General features: G+C 41.3%; 1 protein-coding gene across 1 annotated transcript in view; it reads right to left on the bottom strand.

Annotated features, from left to right (window-relative positions):
• pudp (pseudouridine 5'-phosphatase) overlaps window positions 1–24,719 on the bottom strand; it is a 42,790-nt gene extending 18,071 nt beyond the window's left edge. The window contains exons 1-3 of the mRNA XM_070957792.1: window positions 24,611–24,719; window positions 23,580–23,798; window positions 22,069–22,298 (exon numbers count right to left, since the gene is read on the bottom strand). Of these exons, the coding sequence (XP_070813893.1) occupies window positions 22,069–22,298; window positions 23,580–23,798; window positions 24,611–24,680 (519 nt within the window). The 5' untranslated portion in view covers window positions 24,681–24,719. The remainder of the gene's footprint in view (window positions 1–22,068; window positions 22,299–23,579; window positions 23,799–24,610) is intronic.
• Between the last annotated feature and the right edge of the window lie 305 nt (window positions 24,720–25,024).

Here is a 25,024-nt window from a genome sequence, read left to right as displayed (position 1 = left end):
CTTCACCTTGAAATTCTATTTTTAGCATACATTCATTTGGAAAATTGCACTGTGGGTGTACAGACAGCCATCATCTGGATAAACTTGATACTGAAGAAACATCTAACCCTGATTGTGAGCATATTTCATATATATTTTATTAGTGGATTTCTTTTAGAGACACACAACTATCACTGGATAGGGTAACGTGTGTTGTATTCATGTATAAGTATCCCTGGGTATTTGATCTTAGTTTGGTGAAAACAGTTTGAAACATACTGAGCATTCAGATGTACAGTGGAGAAATTGATTGTGCTACAGGGTAGGGCTGGGTGGTATACCGGTTCACACCGAATACCGGTGTATATTTTTGTTATGATGTGAATTTTAAATATACCGCCACACTGGTGTATGTGATTACACAATGTCCGGAACTTTGCGCCGCGCGACACTATTTCAGATGGGACCATTTTCAATGTTGCGCTTCTAAACAGGCATGGTAAGGGGCGTGGTGAGGGTAAACTGTAGTGCTCTGGTGTTATATTACGGTGAAGATGGATGGGACAGACATTGAAAGTTCCGAAATCGAAGCCGCAGAACTAGTAGAACATGATGACAAAAAGAGGAGCCGTGTCTGTTGCTTTTTTTACATTACATTTTTACGTTACATGTCTTGTAACAAAAAGACAAAAATAGCGTATGTCCACGTCATTTCGCCACTTCATGAAAACCACACAAGCCTGGTATCATATGAAAGCAGAGATGATCACGAAGATGACTGCCTCCTCACTGTGCGATGAAAACTCCAAGCCAAACAATAGCAGAAAAAAACTTCGCTAAATCATACCTTTGCTGTTTTGTGACCAAAAGTTATATTCCAGCTCAAAAAAACACTGCTAATGTCTCATCCTATGACTCTGCATTAGTTTGAGATCAATCACGAAGGTCCTGGTTGTTTGCATAAACAGGAGGAGGTTTCTAGAGTGGAGGGAGCACTCTTCATGCGATAACCTATCTCTGGGCTTACTTCCTTCTGGATCGTCATTGGTGTTACTGTGATGAATTTGGGCACTGCCTCTCGAATCTCTTGACTCTGCCTGGTCAACAGAAACTGGTCAACTGATCATCAAAATAGACCAATGGTTTGCTGAGCTATTGACTGGTCTGACTGCAGTTAGTTTCACCACTCCTTCTCACTTACTCATGAATGAGCAGAGCGCTAACAAAAGACTCTGCTTTGTTTGCATTTCATCCTTTTATGAGAGGTAAGAACATTAGCAAGCAGAAAAAAAGGCTGAAAAAGTGTTTTCAACGGAGGAGTTTCTCCATATGCTTGGACGGGATAACGGTACTCTGCCCAAATGAGCGCCTAAATATACCTGTGTTAAAATATCTGTCCTCCAGATGAAAGGAAAAAATACCGGCATATACCGTGAAACCGTTCTAATTTCAAAAAACATTGTGATATAATTTTTGGTCATACCGCCCAGCACTAATACAGGGGGTGCTTTCACACTGGTTTCAATGTGTAGAATCAGGACCCATGTTTCCCCTTGCATTAAAATTATATTAATGCATTTATATTTTATTATACATTACTATTAGGTTCATTGTTCATTACTTGGTTACAATCTAAATCAGTCAGAATTATCTAAAGTTAATTTTGTATGTTGACTGGAGTCGACTCATATGACTGCAAGTTTAAAAAGCTCTTTGTGAAACTGGTGAGAAAGAAACACAGCCTGACATGTTGACAGACCGACACAATGCAATCACAACAGAGGCAGCTATTACTGAGCACATTTTCATTAAGAGATAACTTACCGCTGTGCTGAGTGTAAAGAGAATGCAATTGGCTCAAAGGAAAGCCTGTGGACAGCTCAAGGACTTAATCAAAAAATCACCATTGAGCCAAAATGAGTGTCTGCAAATCTCATAGCTACCCTGCCTCCCTTTGCTTTGCTTGTGATCTGAGGAGGACCCTGCAGCAGGCTTAACCCACACATTTGAAGTCTGTGGCGATAAAGTTTCCAGCTAGGAAAATACAAACAGGGAGGAGAGACAGAACTGTGTATCTGGATGAAAGTTGAGCAAGTCAATGCTACACTAGATAAGAGGCATACAGGGGGATCCAGACTGGCAAAGTGGTTTTAAAACAACTTGGACATCAATGCACATCAAACTATTCACCAACCCATAATATTCTGTCAGTTTATGCCAAAAAGCTCGCCATCTTGAATTTTTTAGAGAGCAGAGAAAACGCAAAGTGAGCCTCTCGGGCTGAGCACCATTTGAAACCTTATGGGACTATTTTTGAACATTTGATGGAAGCCTTTTAAGAAACCCTGCATAAATATCACAGTTTCTCACAGCTTCAGCTACATCTGTAATAAGAGAGACTCTAGCCATGTGACAATCAAGTATCAAACTGGAGAAAATGATATGGCTACAGTGATAGATGAATGGTCTGAAGTCCACACACTGCAGCTTGGAAATAGTAACTTTTTTCCTGATTTTAGATCAGAGTGTTGATTCTTTATTATGTGAATCCTTGTAAAGCCTGATGGTTTCTGAGGAATGAAAGCCAATAAAAAAGAGGGGGTCAGGCAGGACCTGAATCATAGTTGCCATGTTGTTGCAGTATCATTATCTGCACATCCAAAGCTCCCATGGCCAAAAGGGAATTCACCCTCTATCCACCCTGTGTGAGAACCCTTTCTTACTCTCTCTCATTTCTCAGTGTAAGCTTTCCTTAATTCTCTGCCCCTCAACCAATCTGTGTGGTTTGAAAATGGTTGGAGTCGTTTGATAATGATATAGGTAGGGTTAGGGTTAGGGGTTAGGGTTAGGGTTAAGTAAAAATATAAATAAATAAATAAAAATAGGTTTTGTTACCTTTTAGTGATCATTATTTCCCTGATAAGTGTCAAATAGTTATTTGGATAACTGACAACAGTGTGCTGAACAAAAATTTGAATATATGGAAGCTAATGTCGGGTTTCACACAGAATGGTTCTGTGCCCGAAAGTTTCACTTTATATATTGACAATATTTGTCAACATAATCAGCCTGATACTGGATCTTTGAGGCAAAAGTCAACTTTTTTCATTTTTGTTGTTCATTTAGCATAAGATCAAAGGTACAATATGTAAGAATTATCATTTAAAACAGAAAAAAAAGAAGAAATGGTCATTTGGACATTGATGTTTGACTGATTGCAAATGTTAAATTTGACAAATAGAGTACGTGCTGCCTTGATTTCTCTGACACTGCACTGGAGATGAGAAGGGAAGGTCTGTGCAGGCTGAGCCTGACCTACAAGGCCTGCAGTACACCTGAAAAGAATCCCATCCCTATTTATCTGCTAGGTATTCCCCCGTAACAATTCTCTCACACACAGAGTATGATTTACATAGGTTTATGATTTGTTTGGTATAAACAGAGGATGATCTAGCTATCTAAAAGGAGCAGCGAATAAAGGACAAAGAAGCTAATTAAGTGATGCCAAGAAACAGCTCTGTGGTTTTACAGTCTTGCTGCAGCATTTATTCAGCTGCAGTTTTTTCCACTAATGATTTATTTAGGCTTGTGACATTAGTCCAGCTGAGATGAGACACCAGAATGAAAGACTGACTCTAAAACAAGGTAAGAGTAAGCAGAGATGAAATATTTCTAAGGGAGAAAAAGCAAGAACCTCATAGCAGGATGTTGTTAAAACATTATATGCTGATCAAGGGTCAAACAACTAGCAAGGAGCCCTGATGCTGACAGGCAGTCATTGATGGACCTGCTATCCTGACCAAACCACCAGGATGAATATGGAGGATGCTTTAGCAGCTCTTTTGCACCTGTTTCATAATCTGTGGGATCTGGGAAAAGATGTGGGTATGAAAACTGCCAAAAGCCCACTGTGTCTGGGATGTGGGTATCCACCCCACATCACATGCAATGAGAAAGCACAGCAAACTGTTTTTGTACCTCCATGATCATGTAGTGTGGATACAGCCAAGTATCTGATTCTGTCCACCTCAGTGTATTCATTTACTTAATGTGAGGAACTAGTTAACCCAATCTTTGTTGCTCTAATATTTTAAAGCAAGCTGTTGCCTGGTGGTGATTTTAACTAATGTAGGAACTAGTTAACTCAATGTGGAGTATCCATACATCAACCCTCCCAGTCTGTCCCACGACCCTAACCACTGTCCACATACCCCTTACTTATAAAGGCTAAACACAGTTAATCCCAAAATCACCACTAGGCAACATCTTGCTTTAAATTTAAGAGCAAAAAGGATTGGGTTCACTTGTTTTTACATTAAGTAAGTGACTACAATTAGGTGGTCAGAATCTGATAGCTTAACATGTCCAAATCTTTTAACTGTGTGCAACATGTCTCTGGTCCCACAGGCACACCCTTGACTCTCTGGCCACAATTGTATTATTGTAATGCAGGCAGAATAGGTGAATACTCCATTCTCATCCTACTTGATTTGACTGCTGCCTTTGACACCATCGGTCATGTCATTTTGCTTGATAGACTGCATAACTGTGCTGGTATTTCTGGTACAGCTTTAAATTGGTTTCATTTGACAAATAGATAATGTCCATATCGACAATCACATGTCCTCCTCAGCTCCTCTGCTGTGTGGTGTCTCTCAGGGGTCAGTCTTTGGACAAGTTTGTTAAGCCACTTTAAGACGTGTCATATCACTGTTACACCGATGAAGCCCATATCTTTTTCTCTGCTGAACCCAATAACCTGAATCAACTGTCCTCCCTCCATGACTGCTTAGCTGCTGCCACAGAATGGACATCTCTTAAGTTCCTCCACCTAAACCCTGACCGAACAGAAATTCTTAACAATTGGTCCTGATAACGTGTCTCCTGCAGTTAATTAGATGACTTCACTCAAATATATCCACCATATATCCACCAGTAAGAATCATGGGATCATCTTTGATCAATATATGTCTTTTGACTTAGATGTTATTAAGCTTGTCCAATTCTGTTTTCTTCAGCCAAGAAACACTGCAAGAATCAGATATATATTGTCTTCCATAGGTCTTTAACTATTCTATTAACTACTAACTATTCACACTTTCATTTTCTCCAACATCAATTATTGTAATTCCGTCTACACGTCTCAATCAAGCTGCTCTAAGCCATTTACAGTTTGCAGCTGCCAGGCAATTAACTAGCACTATCCGACAGTCCTATCCTTGTTCTTGCTTGTATCCATTCACTGCCTGTAAAAGAATAAACCACTAGATCCTCTTGATTACTTAAAAGGCTCTGCATGACCTTGCTCCTTTTACATTTCTGATCTCCTCATTCCGCATTCCACTTCTCAACCACTCCAATCCTCTAATCTCAGCCTTTTATCCATCCCCTGCTCAAACTGCAAAACAAAAGGCAATCGTGCCTTTGCTGTTTTAACCCTCTGGAATCATCTTCCCCTGTCTATCAGATTTGTCGAATCTTTGGACTGTATCAAGGAGCTTCTAAAAGCCCATTTTAATCAGCAAGTGTTTTCATAGATTTCCATTTTGGGTTTTGAGTTTTGTTGTTTTTGCTGTGTGGTCTGTCATTACGCTGTGTTGTGCTCTATAAATAACGCTTTAATTACTTACATCACTTACACATTATGTTTCATAACATAATTGGTGAGACAATGGATAGGAAAGGGTGATTACAATGAATGCAAGAGATAGTATAAATGCATAAACTGCCACCCGCTTCACCACAGGAGAATGTACCAAACATATAAAACAGCCCACTCGGTTATGCTCCCTGTCAACGTGACAGCCAGCTTTTCTCTTTATAAAGATTGAAACTAATTTAATAAATAATAATAAATGGGAGGTCAGCAGAAAGAAGGGTAAAACACTGGAGAATCACAGAAAAAACTGGAAGGTTGACAAGTCTGCCAATGTCCATTTACTGAATTTCGTTTCTTTATTAAAGTGGTATTGTCTTTACTTGCCTTGCCAAGATGCTTGAAAGAGCATTACACAAGAAGATGAGGAATTTCTTCAAATAAAACGCTGGGACTAAAAAGATGAAGCTTTTTTCTTTTTATCTGATTGATAATCAATTAATTAAGGTTCAGCGCAGTATAGACCTCAACCACTTCCCTACAGTACATTTAACACGTTCACATAAAAAAAATGAATTCAGAGATATGCATTTGAAAATCTATGGGCTGGTGTGTTTTTCACGAAGGCGGGCATGGGGTGAATACAGTAAGCTTTGTCAGAGCAGTAATGGGCCAATTTAATGTTTGGATAGAAATGTTCGAGTCTTAATTGTACCTGATTTGAATATCTGGAATATCAAACACTCCCCAGGTGTAATGCATTGTATGATTAATGACCAGGGGAGAACTAGTTCTCTCTGCTTCTCTCCCTCCCTATCATTGTGGGTATGAACTAGCTCACTTTCATGTTTCATTAATCTTCTTCAGGCTGCTGAGCACACCTTTGGTAAAATCTCCTGTCTCATCAACAGTGTTACTTTGGAGTTCTGAAAAATGTCCCTGCTCTCCATGGAAAAGAGAGCAGTACTTTTTCTTTCACTTTTGGTCAGCTGAGACAGCAGCGTCGACACCACATTACTCACCTGTGAGGCCACTGAACTGCGGTGTTCACAGTGAGGGACATGAAGTTTTTGCTGCCCTGCCCCTGGCATTCTGAATACCACATTAAATCACACCATGTAATATATTTGCCTTTCTGCATGGACCATTTTCATAAAATCATTCTGAATAGGACATGCTACAGTTTTCTAACTCCTCCTGTGTTGTATTACTCCAGCAGTTGTGTTGCCTTTGATGCTTGCTTGCCAAGGAAGAGTCAATGCAGAAAAATAATTACATTTATTAAAGTATAATTTGGAGATATTGATTAAATTCTCATTTAAAAGGTGTCCTTTCACATAGTTTTTTCTGAATAGGAAGAGCCGCAATTCCCCTTTTTTCCTTAACAGAACCTCCCTTACATACGAGCTCCCTCGAGCAGCAGTAGGTGTAAACTCTAGTAAAATGACTGGAAGTGGAGCTGGACACATCAAATTCATACGATTCTTAAAATTCTGGTTTCTGCACAATGTGACGATGGCTATCACGTCACAAAAATAGAACTATCTATGAGAGGGACAGACTGAAATAAAAAATCTACACTGATCTGCACTTGGTTTGTGTTTGTTAATGAGGTTTTATCTGGTGGCATGAGGTGAAGCCAATGGGGTTTGACCAAACAGTGGACAGATTTACTCTGTCTCTGTCAATAGCTAACACTACGGAGCTGTCATTAGATTCAGGCCTGATGACAAACAACAGACACAGATTCATTAGTATGCAGACTGTTCTGTGCTAACAATTATTAAAGTGGATATGCATCGTACATTTAATTGAAGCATCTGGCGCTGACTGCTGACAACTGTACAACTTATATCTCATAAATACAATATATAACCTGTATTTCTTGAAAATGCAAATGGATGACAACCTTTAAATTGCCAAAGTCAAGAAATCCATTTCATTGCTAAGTCTAGGTCTGTCTGTGTGGACTTAAATGTTTGGCAAGCATCTGCTTTTCTGCCTCTTTTTCATGACTCTCAATGAATGAAAACAAGATGGTATTTTTTTTCATTGGAGTTGAGATTAGGGCAAAAAACCCCGACAATTGGATGTGTGTTATTTCCATACTGTTCTCTCCACCCTCCTCCCTCCAGCTTTCCCTCTGTCTCGTGTCGTTGCCGCTCACCCCTCCTCCTCTCCTCTGTCATGGAGTGGGAGCCAGGGAGTGACGCATCATCATTCGTTATTCCACTGAACACTCTGTCGATTCCCCCTCTGAGCCTCAGTATCATATCTCATCAAGAAAAATGCCATCCCTAACCGTGGCTGGCTCCAGATTAAAAAATCAGGTGCGCAGTGCCACAGGCAGACCTATTTGCAGCTAAAAAAGCCTTTTAAGTGAGAGGAGAGGAGAGAAGTTAGCGAGAATGTATCTACTGGATGCCTCAAATTTCCCTGTTAAATTAGGTTGTAAATATTCAAATTCAGTACGAGGAAAATGCCAATCATTGCTCACTTTTTGAACGATTCCTTTTTGAGCGCACCTTGGTTTTTATATTATTAAGAAGCCATTTTCAAATGCAGGGTTTTACAGCTAAAATGTCACATGTGGCTCCTATCAAAAGGTTTAGAACATTAGCGACGATAGGACTGCTGAATAATGAACATCATACTGCTGTTTGGAGAAAAAAACAAGTTTACAACTCTCATTCCCACATAAAATTATGCTCTTACTTAAGCCTGGGTACTAAAACTTAACACCTGAGTAGCAACTGAACTGTGTCTACAGCACTATCAATGTATCGAGTACTAAAGGTTGGCAAGACATGGTTGACCAGAGTGTTTTGATCAGATATTCCATAATTTCAGTCATAACTGTTTTAATTTAACACTATTTCTTATAGTCATGTTCTTTTCATCTGTTTGTGGCAATGCATAATTAAACAAAAAATGATTGTTACCCAGCCCTAGACTTACTTCTACAACTACTATCATTCCGTTTCCGGCGCCGTCGCGAGTGGCAGCCCTTCCAGCAGCTCAGTGTGTGTTGTGTGCTATTTTGTACTTTTTTGTAGTTTTAGAGCTTCAGTGCTCCTTTTTTGTCACTAACCTCTATCCTGTGGATATGGATTTTAATAAGCCTAAACTCGTTTATTCGAGGAACCAACTGCTCGCTCTATGAACAAGTCCCATGCTGGTGTGGTTCCCCAGTTACCTGACCAGGTGAGGAGGCTGTATCGAGGCTGCCGGCACTAAGCTAAACGCTAAGCAGCTAGCAAGAAAGTGGACTGGTGAAAAATGTCAAGACCTACAGAGAGTGCAGTTTGTTGTGCTTTTCTGAAACGTGGCTCACAACTAACATCCCGGATGCTAACGTGGAGCTACCCGGCTTCAGCACAGTCAGAGCAAACAGAGACACAAAAGCCTGCGGGAAGAGAAAAGGAGGAGGACTCGCCATATACATCAACACAAGGTGGTGTAATCCTGGGCATGTAAGCACCAAAATCTCCATCTGCTGCAGGGACATCGAACTTATGGCTGTAAGTTTGCATCCTTATTGTTTGCCCAGAGAGTTCGGACACGCCATTGTTGTTATTGTTTACATCCCTCTATGGGCTGACGCGGAGGTAGTGTGTGACACAGCATCCTGAGGCCTTTGTGTTGATCTCTGGGGACCTTAATCACGTGACTCTGGACACAGCCTGCCTGCTTTCTTCCAGTATGTGGAAGAAAGCCAGGGGAAAATAGGACTATTGACCTACTTTCTGCAAACGTAAAGGATGCATACAGCGCCACCTGCCTGTACTGGGGAAAGCAGACCACAACCCGATTCTGCTTCAGCCTCACTACAAACCAAGAGTGAGGAGGTTACCCACAACCACACGCTCATTCAGGAAGTGGTCTCCTGAGGCAGAGCAGGCTTTGAGAGATTGCTTTGCAACTACAGACTGGGATGTACTGCAGGGGTCACACGGCGATGACACTGAGGGAGCTGTGAACGGCACGACTGACTACATCAACTTCTGTATGGACGTTGTTGTTCCCTTAAGGACTGTACGCTGCTATGCTAACAACAAGCCCTGGATCACGAGTGACATCAAGGGCCTTCTTAATCAGAAGAAGAGGGCTTTCAAGGATGGTGATCAGCAGGAGCTTAAGCGCGTGCAGAGGGAACTCAGAGTCCAGCTCAGGGAGGTGAAGGAGCAGTACGGAAAGAAACTGGAGCAGAAGTTGCAGAACAACAACATGAGGGAGGTGTGGGACGGGATGAAGATCATCACCGGCTGCAGCTTGAAGCGGGGTGCCACCATCGAAAGAGATGTAGAGAGAGGGAACCAGCTGAACAACGTCTTCAACAGCTTTGATCATCCCAACTCATTTGCACCTCACAGTCGTACTGCATCCCCCTCCCCACCCTCTGTTCTCCCTCTCTCTCCCTCTAGACACCAGCACAGAGGAGACCATCCCCCTACCCAAGCTCACAGCAAACCAGGTGTTACGGCTGCCACCGTTTTGGGTATCTGGCTGGCATCTTTGGTGACCAGTCCTTGGCACAAGAGAGACTCGACTGATTTGTGACAGATTTGTCAGAGCTCTGCTCTTTGTATCGTTTTGGCAAACAGACTCGAATTGAGCTAGGTTATAGGGGGATTGATTTTGCACACACTAGTTTTTTTGATTGTTAGCTTCACTAGGATTAGGGGTGCTAAAAAACTTTGATTTAAATAAATTGAACAAATTTCAACCATTTCCATCAGTTGTTTTTTTGTTACGTCCTTTCCCTAGCGAGCTGGGTTGTAACACCAGCTGTGCGGAGAGCTGAGGAGGTTTCAACCCAGCAAGGCTGCGGGTCCAGATGGAGTATCTCTTCGACTGCTGAAGGCCTGCGCGTTGGAGCTGGGAGACCCCCTACAGCGCCACTTCAACCTAAGCCTGGAGCAAAGGAGGGTCCCTCAGCTGTGGAAAACATCCTGCATCATCCCAGGCCCAAAGAGACCAAAACCTGGGGAGCAGAATGACTTCAGGCCAGTCGCCCTGACATCACATGTGATGAAGACCATGGAGTGGCTGCTGCTACACCACCCGAGGCCACAGGTGCGCCACGCCCTTGACCCTTTGCAGTTTGCAAACCAGGAGAAGGTGGGAGTGGAGGACCCCATTGTCTACTTGCTACGCCGATCCCTCTCCCATCTGGACAGGGGCAGCGGTGCGGTGAGGACTACATTTTTGGACTTCTCCAGTGCCTTCAACACCATCCAGCCTCTGCTCCTCAGAGATAAACTGACAGAGATGGGAGTAGGCTCCCACCTGGTGGTCTGGATTACAGACTATCTGACAGGCAGACCTCAGTATGTGAGACTGGGGGACTGCAGGTCTGACACCGTGGTTTGCAGCACAGGAGCACTGCAGGGGACTGTGCTCTGTCCAGTCCTGTTCACCCTGTATACATCGGACTTCCAATACAACTCAGAGTCCTGCCATGTGCAAAAGTTTGCAGACGACACTGCTATTGTGGGCTGTATCAGGAACGGACAGGAGGAGGAGGAGTACAGGACACTGATCCAACATCGACGTCAACATTAACATCAACATTCCTCAATGTTCTCAATGGAATCTGTACAACACTCTGTTCAATATGCACCTTAACTTGCTTTCTGTTTGCACTGGACATATTAACTCTGGACATCTCATTTAAACTCATATAAACACTTGACATTTAAACTTGCTTTCTGTTGCACTGGACATTTTTACTTACTTCTGTTTGGGCATTTTTACCCATAATTCTGTTTGCAATGGACATTGCACTGGACATGTGGACATTTTTACATTTTATACCTTTAAATTTAAATTCTTTGCTTGCTGTGCTTTTAGATTATTTACTGCATGCCTTTTACTTAAAATTTGTGAAATACACTGGAACTTGTGAATTTCCCTTGGGGATGAATAAAGTATCTATCTATCTATCTATCTATCTACAGATGGAGCGGCCTCGAAATTCCCCCAATTTCATGCTGGGGCCCTGGCGTGTCCGTGACCGGTCCCTGCTCTGCAGTAGGCGGGTTCGTGACTGTAATGAGATCCCCCGCGATGACGTCATCGGCGCGGGGCCAACTCGTAACGCCCCTAAGCTCCATTTGCGGAAACTACCTGCACTCGCTCGATGTCACCATTACCGTGTCAGCTTTGCTGAGTCTTCTTTGTTGTTCATTAGATCTGCACATAGCCTCCACTGCTGTAAGAAAAACTGCTTGTCTAGTAGAGCACCCTGTGCAGTTTTTTAAATATAATTATGCTTAATCATCCATATTATTGTAGTGCTCGTTCACAAACTTCTTGGATCTGCTCATCTGCCCATCCTGCCTTTTCCTCCACATCTCTCTCCACCTTTGGAGAGGCTCCCAGCGCATCTCCGCGTGCCCAGTGATTCGTGCCCAGAAAATTAATCGTGAATAACAGAAGTTGTGCGTCGCGTTTTTCTAGCACTCTGAACTGCTAAACAGTTAAATGTTTCATACTCTGCCTGACTCGCGGAGCCACTCTGCTTTTCAGTTGGTGGGTTTCCTGTTTGTAGCGCATTTTAGATTTGCGGGTCGCTATTTGATGCGGTGACCAGCAATACGCAGAGTCCTGTATGTGTGTGTACAGTATATTACTGGACAGAAATCATTTACAGTGCGCTGAAGAGGGAGGGACAGGAGGATGAAATGCCAATTTCAGCCTGTGATCTGTTAATGTCTGACTGAACAGCCTCATGGAAGTGATATTTTACAGTTCTACATATTTTAATCTAACGAAATTCGTTAAAACAAGTCACTTGGTGCTTTCAAAGCCATGTCATTGAGCTGAAAGGTTCCAGATTTCGTTCGCCTTCACAGGCGGCTGCGGAGCGCAGCAGACGGCTCGCACTGCGAACTGCGATGTTCAACATCATAGGCTTAATATACTGTAGTTAATTATCACTGATCTTTTTCATCACTCTGTCTGTGTGACTGTCTGTGTCCTCCTCTCTGTGTCTCTGTCTCTTTTTTCAGACTGTTCACGCGATGAATATAAACAGTAACTATTAAAAAAAGTTATAGTCGCGGGTAAACATAGTGCTCAGAAGCGCACCAAGAATGCATTTTTTTACGTCAGGCGTTGTGCACGCGTGTTTGATATTAATATTGTGCCGCTGCACCTCAAAGAAATGTTTTTTTGGGAAACGGAAATGTTCAACATGACTTCATCATGTTAGACCAGGCAGACGGGTTCTTACTACAACATCAACTCTCCCTCCGCAGCCAGCGAGCCTCATCCCCCGCACGACACCGACATTCAATCATGAATAATCCTAATGGGCCAATCAGACCCATGAAAAAAAACAATGTTGTGGGGCATAAAGGGCCAATGGGCCGATGTAGATGGGCCAATCTACTTGTTTTTATTGGCCAATCAGTTAACACACACACATGAAAACGGCCAAGAAACAGTGAAATCAGTATCATGAGTATTTCTCAGATGATGATTTCTGTATCTATCTAATCCGTGGCATGCAATATTGCACCCCGATTTTGGATAAAGTATAAATCCAATTGTTTCATTGTTTCAGCTGTCGTGGCCAAATCTCTTGTTAACTTATTAAGCTCTTCCGCACAGTGTGACATCTATTTTAATTATTAGAGAGCTGCTCTAATGGCCACTGATAGACAGTCCATCCTATTCTATAAACTGTTGGTGGTTTGTGAACTTCACTGCATTTGTGCATTTGAAGCGATTAACTCCCGGCACATTTCAGAGCTGAGTAAACCTGTAGTTTCACTGACACATCGCGCATCATCACCACGGGCGTCACGATGTTCTCCTGTCTGTCACTCTGTCAGGCATGTGTAGTGTCGAGCCGGCCGCGTTGTTGGCTGAAAAGTCATTATTTGCATTACAGTGTATCCTTTGTTCTAACTCAATGGATGGTCGCCAGCCAAACAGGCTCCCAGCCCCCACTGTCCCACAGACTCGCTATGGCCAGTAAAATAGGTGGAGGGCTGAGGGGAGCGCGTACCCCCAGTAATTAAAAATCAATTTGTGCCACAGCTATTAATATTGTGTCGCTGGCTACTTTATAGACTTCACTAAATGTTTCCATTACACTTAATTACATTTATGGATAAGCCAACTTTCCCACCTCCCTCATGCATCAAAATGTATATTATCAGTCCGACCAGGAAATCTTGCGATCGCAAAAATTAGCGCATATTCAACCAATACTAATATGACTGTCAACTAGCCGCTTCCTGGTCTATTTTTGCAGAGAGCCGCGCGCCTGTTGCGGAAGACATAGGCGAGCCCTGGACTCTCCAGATGACGCGCTCTGCTCCTGCAGCTCTGTCTCTGTTCCAGCGCATGTAAAGTAAAATTAGGTCATCATTTTTGTTGATAATTATCAAAAGCAAACTCTATGTAAACAGATGGAGCCTGTTTATTCTTGGAGTCACAGGCTGTTTTGTAAAGCTACATCACTTTTATGACTCAGGAATGATTTTGTAACTTTTTTTTTTTTCGAAGACGGAATCGTCTGCAGCCGCTGCAGAGAGCTTCATACATAGGGCGAAGGCTCTACCAACTGCGCCACATCCCCGCCACATGATTTCGTAATTTTGAGCTGATGCTTCTCATTCTCAAGTTAAAACTGTTTGGGTTTTTTTTAAGATGGGAACTGAATCTTTTCGACTGTTTCTGTAATGTGAAGTATGGTTATTATCATATAGGAAGTGATTATATACAACTTCTTTACATGAGTTTTTTTTTTTTTTGATCGCAACAATCACAAAAACATTCATACAGTATATTGTAAGAGAAAAACTAAGGAATTTCCTGTTTGCAAATCGAAAATATGCATTAAAACAGGCTGATGGAAACACACATTTAAGACTTTTTTAAGACTTTGTGCGAGAAATATTTTTCTAAGTTGATCTAAATAATCAACGTAAAATAGTTGAGTAACTGTGACTGCCTAACTACAAATAAGCCTACTAAAGCAGATGAATGTAGTGGAGTAAAAATCTTTGCCCTTGAGATGTGTTCCTGTGAGGGACACGCCATCTCCTGGTGACACCCTGCAATTGAATGAAGAGGCGTGTTTATAGAGGATTTTGGGCACACCCCCAAGAGGAGGGGGGGACTGGTAGCTGGCTGGCAGGCTGGGAGCCAGCTGGGAGCTGGATGGCCTCTGGCCTGGAGGGGAATTTCGAGGCCACTCCATCTGTATCTATCTATCTATCTATCTATCTATCTATCTATCTATCTATCTATCTATCTATCTATCTATCTATCTATCTATCTAAAGAACATGCAACCTTCACTTCGCAACTGAACTGAGAACCTCCTCAGTTAGCGTCAGTATTTAAATGGCACATGTCTTTTGGTAACCAGTACATCTGTAAATCCTTCATTATCTATTGCACCCCAATTACTCTTGATGGTGTATATTAGGAACATGGTATGCTAATACAGACCATACACTATACAATGCCTGACACTTTCTCCATGGAAGAGGCAGAGTTGGGAGGCTTGTGGGAAGCCTTGTACATTTTCTAGCATTGTCAAAAAGCTCAACAGTGGCAAGACATCAGGGGTGCATGAGATTTGAAATGCTGAGGGGTCAAGACACAAGGCTGTCTTCTACAAACCTTCTTCAATGACAGGCCCTGCAAACTGGCCAAGGTAGTGATGATTCCCTTCTTTAAAAATGGTAACAAAAAGCATGCTCCAGCTATTGGGGGAAAGGCTTATGCCAAAGAGACTTGTCCAAACTGCAGATTCAGAGGGAGCTACGCCAATTTCCTTCTGGTTGCAGAACAGTGGACCTGCTCTCTATCCTTCCCAGGATACCAATCACGGAAGTTTGCATGTGTTTTGCGGACTGAGAGCAGGTTTATGACCATGTCCTCTCTGGGATTGTTGTGGAGAAAGCAGCACTTAGTATATGATGTACCGTACGGCATGTGATAACTGCTCCACCGAATTCAGTATAACCAGAGTGAGAGGTGTGTCAACATTTTCAGCAGGAAGTCAAGCATTTCCAAAAAATGGATGTATGGATGCACCTTATGAAAACTAATATAGGCTAAGTCTAACAACCATGCAAGAAATACTACATTTGTGAAGATTATAAGGTTCAACTAATGTAATGCTGACACAGCCTACACACTGAAAAAGTTTTTACTCTTCCTGGTTTGCTTCCTCATTGTGCAGCCCCAGATTACACTCTTTACCTGACCCTGCCCGTCCGTCCTGTAAAATTTACGCACAAGTATCTAAAAGGTTTTCAGAAAGATTTCAAAATATGAAGTCTTTGTGGTTTACAATTCATAATACGACTAACAATAATAGTAATTCGCATTACTGACCAATCAACAGTTTTGCAAGAATCTCTTTTCTAATGGTGGTCAGTGGATTGTATGTACAGTAGGGTCTGTGGAGAGTATGGGGAGTAAATTCTACAGCTTTTTGTGCTGTCACATACATGGATTGGCTTTCAACAACTGCTGTAGTATAAGGCCCCTTGATGACTAAAATACCCACATTACATGTATCCAGTCATCTACATACTTTAAAAAAAAAAAAAAAAAACACCCATCAAAGTAGATGGAAGCAGCAGGACATGTGGGGATTGTGACATGGTTAACAAGATATGCTGATTGATTTGCTCCATTTTATTCCTGTTAAAATGCTATGTGAGCTGACAGTGCTCCATATTAGAACAGGTAACATGTTATTGCAGCCCCTGCACTGTGGCTACAGGTAACATCAAGCACTTCAAATGAAACGTCATTTTCATGTTTTAAAAAATCCAGTTATTTCTCTTCTTTTTGTTTTACAGGATTCATATTCCAAGGGCATGTTGCCAAATCAAACTTTGTGCATGGTTGGCCTTAACAAAAATGAATGCAGAGCATGTGCTCGTTGAAGGTAATGCCTAGAAAAGGAACTGAAAAGTTCATGGTCTGGTTTCCAAGCACAATGAGTGACAGAACAAAATCTGATTATACCCATTACTCGTTAATCCCTTACAGTGTAACAGTAGTGTAGCACTACTGTTTGTGTACTGTGACAGTCAGCACTGGTGCCCCTCAGAGATGTGCACTCTCCCAACTGCTATTCTTCCCATGCACCAATGATTGAACCTCCAGATATCCATCTGTTAAACTCCTGAAGTATGCAGACAACATAGCGGTCTTAAGCCTCATCCAGGACATTGAAGAGTCTGCATAAAGACAGGAGCTTGAACAGCTGGCCCTCTGATGCAGTCAGAACAACCTGGAGCTCAGCATACTCTAAAACTATAGAGATGACAGCGGCTTTAGCAGGAGCCCCCTCAATACTGCTCCATCACCATACCTGCCATACCTCCAACACTGATGCGAACATCACACAGGTACCAGCTCAGAAAGTTCGACCTGCCAAAGCCGCTAATGCAGTTTTATTCTGCAGTCATCCTGTCGATTCTCTGTACATCCATCAAAGTCTGATTTGGACCAGGCACCAAATAGGTCAGGAATAAACTGCAACATTGGTCACAAGGCCTCCATTCAGGACTTGCTCCAGAGTCAGAAAATTTACTGCAGACACCCTGGATACAATCTGTTCCAACTTCTGCCCTGTGGTAAGCACTACAGAGCACTATATGCCAAAACAACCAGAGACAAGAAGAACTTCCCTGACGAGCAGTTAAATGAGTCATATACAGTAGTGTCAATCACCCTACAACAGTAAGGCATCCACCTATCTGTAACTTATAATTTCTATATTTATATAAATGGGGATATACCAAATCACTAACTATGTGAATTTAAACCATTTTTGATTTTAATAAAGTTTAACAATAATTCACTTTTAAGTATAGGAAAAACTACAGCTCTCATGAAAATATCAGCAGGTACTTACACCACCCGGGTACTGCTTCTCTCTTATCTATAATATTCACACAAGCTTTAAAGTCCTTTTTCAACATTTTAGCTACTGCCTAAAAAAGTCTACACCATTCAGTCTTCTCTGTCCTGCTGTGACAACAACTTTGTCAGCAGGTTTTCTAACTCCTGGAACAGAACCAGGTAATGATAAGATTATGATTTGTGACAATGTGCATTACATATAGTAAATTCCTAAAAAGACACAACGACACAACTCCGCTACACAAATTAAACCGGAATTTAATCTTATTTAAGTGACAACAGACGTGTTTTTGCTGTAACGCATCATTGTGAAGTAAATGTTGATTGCACAATGTGATGTAATGGCTAAAGAATAATGACATCATTGGCATTTGTCTGCTACCAGGTACCATCTCCGGGGAAAATTAGGGCTGACTAGTGGTCCAATCCGCCTGCCACCATTTCTATCTGCTTTTATGTCTCCATTATAGATTAAATGAATGAAGGAACTCCCATTTTCTCTCTTAATGTTTCCTTTTACTCCCCACGCTACACCAACCTCTGCTGTAGTTACTTGTTTATGTGAAGCAATACTCCACCATACCATGTTATTACTCCATATAATGCTATGACAGTTTCACTTTACTGAACCTGCTTATTTCTTCTCTCATATTTCCAAAGTGGTGTTGATCGCTTCTTCACAGAAATTTGGAAATGAATGCAGTGTGTCCTGTCTTTTTGGTAATTGCTGGGCTCTGAGGAAAACAGAAAGCGATCTGGTTGTCTTTGCAACATGGCAGCAATAATAATACCACTTGGAAATGCTAGGAGGGACTGAAAATATTTCGCTTTAGGAAAGCTGAGAATGTCATTCAGCTACATATTCAATTAGCATGCTTTGCACTGAACAATGATCAATTATAGACTTGTTCAAATTAGCACAGTACAACATTTTTTTTTACACATGGTTTACAGTGTGACTGTTTTCATGAAAGTAGGTCAGGGCTGACACTGTTATTTGGTGTCTTTTAGTGAGATATTTGGCAGCTATTTTAAACTGACTCAACACAGCAAAAGGCTTCCAGGGTGTCTGAAAATATATCTCGTACAGCCCATGAACCCTGAAAGCTCACTACATTTGAGCAAAGTGCCACAGTCGAAGAGTGTGTCTGTCAGCGCAGAGAGTGGCTGATATCAGGCCCTGTCTGCATTACTGAAAATGGAACACATTAGCTGCAAATGAAAAGCTATTGGCTGACACACAGGCAGGTAAATACAACTAGATCGACAGACATGAAGGCATACTGGCTGACATGATGTTGACATGTAGTTCTGCGTCTCCTCAACATGCTGCACTGGTGTTTTCATGGTACATCTAAGCTCTGAGCTCTCTAGAATCATATTACAGGTCACAAAATAACCCTCAGAATTTAGAGCTGTGCACAGTCCAGCTTAGGCCATGATCTGCATTATATTGAGAGGTGTTTCTATTGTTTTGCACACGCCATTTACAAGCTCTCATTTGAGGATTTACAATGCAAGCAAAATGAATTGATGAGATTCATTAGAACTGATTAGATTCCAACAGATTACTCCCAGTTGTTACTGTGTGTTCTTTTAATATTGTTGCATTTGAAAAGCAGTATTCATCAGTTAATGGTTACCTGCATGTTGGGTAGGGTTCAGGAGGGAGTGATTAAAATCAGGCTTGTGCCAACTGGTGATTAGATTATATATCAATGATTGAAGGGATTAGAACTAAGATGTTATACCTACTGTGTATTTAGACACATTTCAGGTAGAGCGGCATGTCCATCTACTCAGCCCCCTTAATTAGTACGGGTGACAAGTTAATTTTATAGGTTTAATTACAAACCACATTGCCATTTCTTTTTCATGGATATGTCACAATGCAACTCTGTCTTCATGCCTGAATGTGATGATTTGGAATTGCAATGTTTAAGATAACATAAGGTTAACTGGAACATGATGCCGTTGAGCACAGACTTTTCCACAGCTTGAAGACTGTAATATCTATAAGCTTACCTTTGGCATCTGGGTAAAGAAATGCTATCGTTTCAAAGGTTATGTAGCCACTGTTCCTACGGTGGCAAGTTTACATACATTAGTCAACTATAGCTGACCATGCAATCAAATGTCAGACTGACTTTATGAATAGTTCCATCATCTTTATCTCAACAAAACATTCATCTTCAGGATTGCAGGAAGGAAACAAATATACTGACTCAATACAACATTTAGCCAACTCTTGAATCCAATAGACAAGCTTTGTGATTCTCAGAAAACTTCAGTGTTACCTCCTGTAGTACGACCAGTGAATCGTTGTCAGCTCCAGGGAAGGGCCAGCCTGGAAGACGAGTGGTTTGAAGACCAAGAACAAACCAATGCTGTTGAAGGTGAAGTATGACTTATGGACTTTTTGCCAATTGCCAGGGGTTGGTAAGCTAATCAATGATGACTCTCAGGGGCGACTGGGACTGTTCAACTGATTAATGTTGTGTAGATGCATTATTTAACAATAATGAATTCGCACAATGCTGCCTTTTCATCTAGTTAACATTGGCTAACAATAGACCAGAGAAAAAACAACTTAATTCACTGTGCCACTCGAAGGCTACCGATGGCTACAGGCACCTTTTAAGGTGGATTTTTTTTTCTTGGATATCGCTCAGCGGAAGAACTGTCACAGACACTGTGAATCAATTAACACACCTTGAATATCAATATGACAACGTTTTCCACCATGCCTAGTCCTGGACGGAGAAGTTCAAGTTTGCTGTTTTATGTTTCAATTTCAGTGTTTGTACACTGTAAAATCTAACATTTTGTTTCAACTTAAAAATATGAGTCCTTAAGTTAAGTGAAAAAAAATAATTTGTTATCTCCATTAAATATTCCTTGTTGTGTAAACATCTGCGTTAGTTTGGCTGATTTAGATTTCATAATTGATTTAACTCCTTCAGGTAGTTGTCTGAACTTGTAAATCTATTTCAGCTTAATTAAAATGGTCAGTTGTGTAAACCTTTTGCATCAGTTAAATTGACTTGGATTTATTAATTGATTGAACTGCTCAGTGTCTTTATTTGAATTGCAAATTTATCATCTCATTTCATTTTCAACTGCTTTTCTGGGGTCGGGTCGCGGGGGCCACAGCTTCAGCAGGGGACCCCAAACTTCCCTTTCCCAGGCCACGTTAACCAGCTCTGACTGGGGGATCCCGAGGCATTCCCAGGCCAGTGAGGAGATATAATCTCTCCACCTAGTCCTGGGTCTTCCCTGTGGTCTCCTCCCAGCTGGACGTGCCTGGAACATCTCCCTGGGGAGGTGCCCAGGGGGCATCCTTACCAGATGTCCAAACCACCTTAACTGGCTACTTTCAACATAAATTTATTTTAGCTTAATTAAAAGGGTTAGTGGGTTAGGGTTAGGGTTAGGGTAAAGTATGTTAATGAAACAAAATGTCGTAGACGACAGCCTCCCAACATCCATACGGTCTCCAGGTTGCATCCGAAAAGGGGAATGGGAGGGACGGAGCACGTGTTTTCAACACACAGCTGCCCATAATGTATTTCAAGTCACAAAAACGTGATGACGTATGCGTTTTAATCCCGGCACTGTCCCCAAAGTCAGGTTGACACACATTACTAATTCAGTTGGACTTAAAATTCTAATTTAGCATTTATTTTGTCGTTGAGACATTTTTAAACTAGCAATTTCATGTTATTATAACAACCTCAGTCATCATTTGTCCTACTGACATAGGATAATATGTTAAAATAACAAACAGGCAAAATCACATTTTACAGTATAATGTTCAGAACATGGTGGTTTATGTTTTTTGTTTGTTTGTTTGTTTGTTTTTTAATAGTTTATAGCTTTAACAATTAAATTTCCTGACCCCAAGTTGTCCATGTGGACATTTCACTGGCATGCTGTGACATAGCTCCCCTGACCATCTCCGACTCCTGCAGCCCCCTGGTGATCGGATAACCCATCCGTAACCACAACTGGACGATGTCAAAATAGAAACAGGCCCCCAGCCCTAATTAACAATGAATAAACAGACTAAATTACCCAGCCAAATGACAGAGTGAGAGAAGAGAAAAAGGTTACAGCAGAAAGTAGGAGTGAGACTGCAGTTGCATATGAAGTGTAACTTAGATGGTGGAGCTGGGCAGCAGGTGACTGACAGCTTGCGGTTCATCTGAGACCTTCTCTAAGACAAGGTGATCTTCATTGAAGGTGCATTTGTCACATCAAACCATCCATCATTTACTGCATTATTGGTTTTGATGGTTTTAGAGTTTAAATCTTAAACACAATTGAATCTTTTTGTACCTTTCATTAGTTCAACAGTGATTCCACCTGATACGACTGAGCTAAGTGGTGAATGCGAGTGCTGGTCTAATGGTGCTGGAGATTTGCGAAATTCATCAAGTTAGCAAGTTCAAGCTTTGTAACTCGAGTGGAAACACGTTCACCTCAATTCGAACTGCGTTGACCAAATTTGCATCTAGATATCTCTGCTCACAGCTGACAAAGCATGACTTAAGACATGGTACAGCTGTAATCTGTGGTATTCACCTTCTCTGGAGAAGCAGGAGGGCTGAATCTGCTGGCACAGACCAGGAAAGAGTCAGGTTGAGGTTTGTTGTTCTTCACCTCAGGATCATCACCCAGAACAATGTGATGAAACAAACTGAAGAAATCTTTGTGCTGGCTCGTCTTCAACTTGAACGTCACACCAGCTGAGCTAGTTGCCACTGCAATGGGGATATTGTGCTTCTGCAGGTGGTGCACCAGTTTCTCCACACCTGGTTGGTACACAAGTTGCAAAATGAGACTTAAGGTTAGACTAATATATCAGTTTGTCACAATACAAAGCTAATGTTTTCAATAAAAACCCCTGTTGAGCTCTTTCCCAGACATTACACATATGTTTTTATTCTTATTTTTAATTTTAGTGGTGACCAAACAGCAGATTTTAATCTACATAGTCAAGGATGATGGTCTATAAAACCTCATGAACACACTCCTCAATTTACCTGGTACATGAGGAGAACAGGTACACTGCACTCATTTCTATGTGCACACTAAACACTGCTGCTCTGTGTTACCACTTCACCATAAATTCCAATTCTGAAATGTATAAAATCCACAAATCTAGACTATGTATGTCACAAAGCGAGGACAAGGCTACTGTACCGTAAACACAGAGTCTATGTCCCTTTGTCTTTCCAGTCATGCATACATAGTTAAAAGTATATAGAAAAAGCTAAGCGACACCATCATGAAACAGTTTTCCAGTTTCTCCATCGTGTGTTCAAGGAAAATGTTACAAATGCTTCTGTAATCTCAGATATGACAGCACTTGCCCCACTGGTGTCTACCACTGAAGGCAATATTTTTGTTCTAAACTTAGAAATTGAGTGTTTTTGAGAACTGAAGTGGAGTGTTCAAAGCCATTACTTTAGATCTGTGAAGATGCACACCTGTTTCCCTTAGTTTTCTATAGCTGAGGCAGAATCACAGACAGAATTGTAGACTGTCTCTGCTATCATGAATGATTACAATTTTATGTGATCTGATCAACAGTGGCTAAATACAGCTGTGTGATGTTCTAAACAGTGAACATTTGCTCCTCGTTCGATTCGTACGATTCAATGATGACAGGATATTTTACAGATGCAATGAATTAAATTATGAGTGACTGCTGCACCTGTTGAATCACCATCCTCATGTAACACCAATGGATACATTTTCAAAGACGTGCTTTTCTTTCTGAACCAGTTTCTAATGTTCACATTCACAGAAACAACTTTAAACTGTTGAAATCAAGCTGTCGCAGTCAAAACCCTCTTGAATTGGTTGCATGCCCCAACAGCTGCATGGCTGCATGCACATGTACACAAATAGAAGGAGCAATACTCCTGCATGTAGAATAGAGGACAGCAGCCCACACAAGAGCGCATGATAGGCTGCCCTTGAGCAGAGAACAAATCAGTTGCATTTCCCTGTTTTATATTTCTGTATTCTCTTGTAAAAGGCCTAAAATATGGCACTCTGTGTTACATGCTGTTATAGATCAGGCATACCTGGCATGAGTTTGGCAGAGGGAAAGATCCTTTCTTGTATCTGTCTGCTTTCAGCAAGGAGTTGCTCAGCTGTGATAGGAAGATCCATAGTGTCCCGAATAATACGGCAAGCATCCAGAGCATTTTTGCCCATCACTGATGACTTCAGATCCCATGTGTACTGCTTTCCAAAGCGGTCACATATTTCCTGGAAGGACACAGTGTACAGTCGCTCTGTGTCTAAAATTAGAAGAATACAAAAAGAAAATTCATTTCAATTACATGTAATATACTTTAGGAATGGGTATGAATGGAACCTTTGGTACACTGCCACTTACACTGTTCAGAGTACAGCATTCAACTGTACTTCCTTAATGGACTGCAGAACTCACATCTAACTAAGTTGAACTTTTAATAATGACATGATCAATGTTTCATATACATGAAATGATAACCCAGACATGTTCCTCTCAGGAATGAGAGTCTTAAGTGGCGCTTTAGTGTCACGCGAAACATCGTTACAATATAAATGTATTTGTGGTCGTTGGGCTTAGCCGTAGATATACAATCACCAAACATTATGTAATGTGTATTTAAGATTGTCAGTGGACACAAATATTTAATTCGGCACATGAGTGATTGCTAAATAACTTCTAACTGTCAGAGAAACCTTAACTTTCTAAAGTGGGTCATCGCTGCAACCACTTCATGTGATTGACATTTGGGGGTAACTAGCATCCACGTGAGCCAGCTTTAACAATAGTCAACGTTGAATTTCTAAGGCTTGTCGCTCAGATTGCGACCTTAGATGAATGCCGAATTCACCAACAGACAATAAAATTATTAGTACTCTATTAAAGAATGTTAGACGTGGTACGATATTTTCGCCATGTGCAAAGAAATTTTAAATTTATCTTTTTAGCGAGCAATTCACGCACGGACTCAAAGTGAATGAATCACATTCGGTATCAACGTAGCTTTAGCATAGGTGCAACCACGTATGAAATAATGAACAAAACTACACATGACACACATCAAGTACTTTTCCACACCTAATAGTAATCCATCCATGTCGAAAACGACATGGCTCACAGGTTTGTAGGAGCTACTTGACTCAGACATTGTTCAACCCTGACTTTGGTTCCGCGTCGAACAAGAAGGAAGGGGGACAACTAAAACCTAACAGCGATACATGTGTCATGGTTAGAAAACGCCGCCAATTACATCCGTTCACAGCCAGAAAGAAGTTTTTCAGATATTATTTAAAAAAGTAGGTTTGACTAACACAATCCATCGGTGTAAATAAAATATTGGAGCCTTAAATAAAGCCTTAAAAAAACTGTATCTTGTTCAGGAATACTTTTTAGTCGTCCCAGCGCAATGGTTAGTGGGAAATAAAGTCCACACTGATTGACTGTGGCATGTACTGTATGTTGGACATGTGGGTAATGGAGTATTTTATGCCT

Source organism: Chaetodon trifascialis, chromosome 24, assembly GCF_039877785.1.
Source record: "Chaetodon trifascialis isolate fChaTrf1 chromosome 24, fChaTrf1.hap1, whole genome shotgun sequence".
Taxonomy (NCBI): Eukaryota; Metazoa; Chordata; class Actinopteri; order Chaetodontiformes; family Chaetodontidae; genus Chaetodon; species Chaetodon trifascialis.
This window is presented reverse-complemented; position numbering and strand designations above follow the sequence as displayed.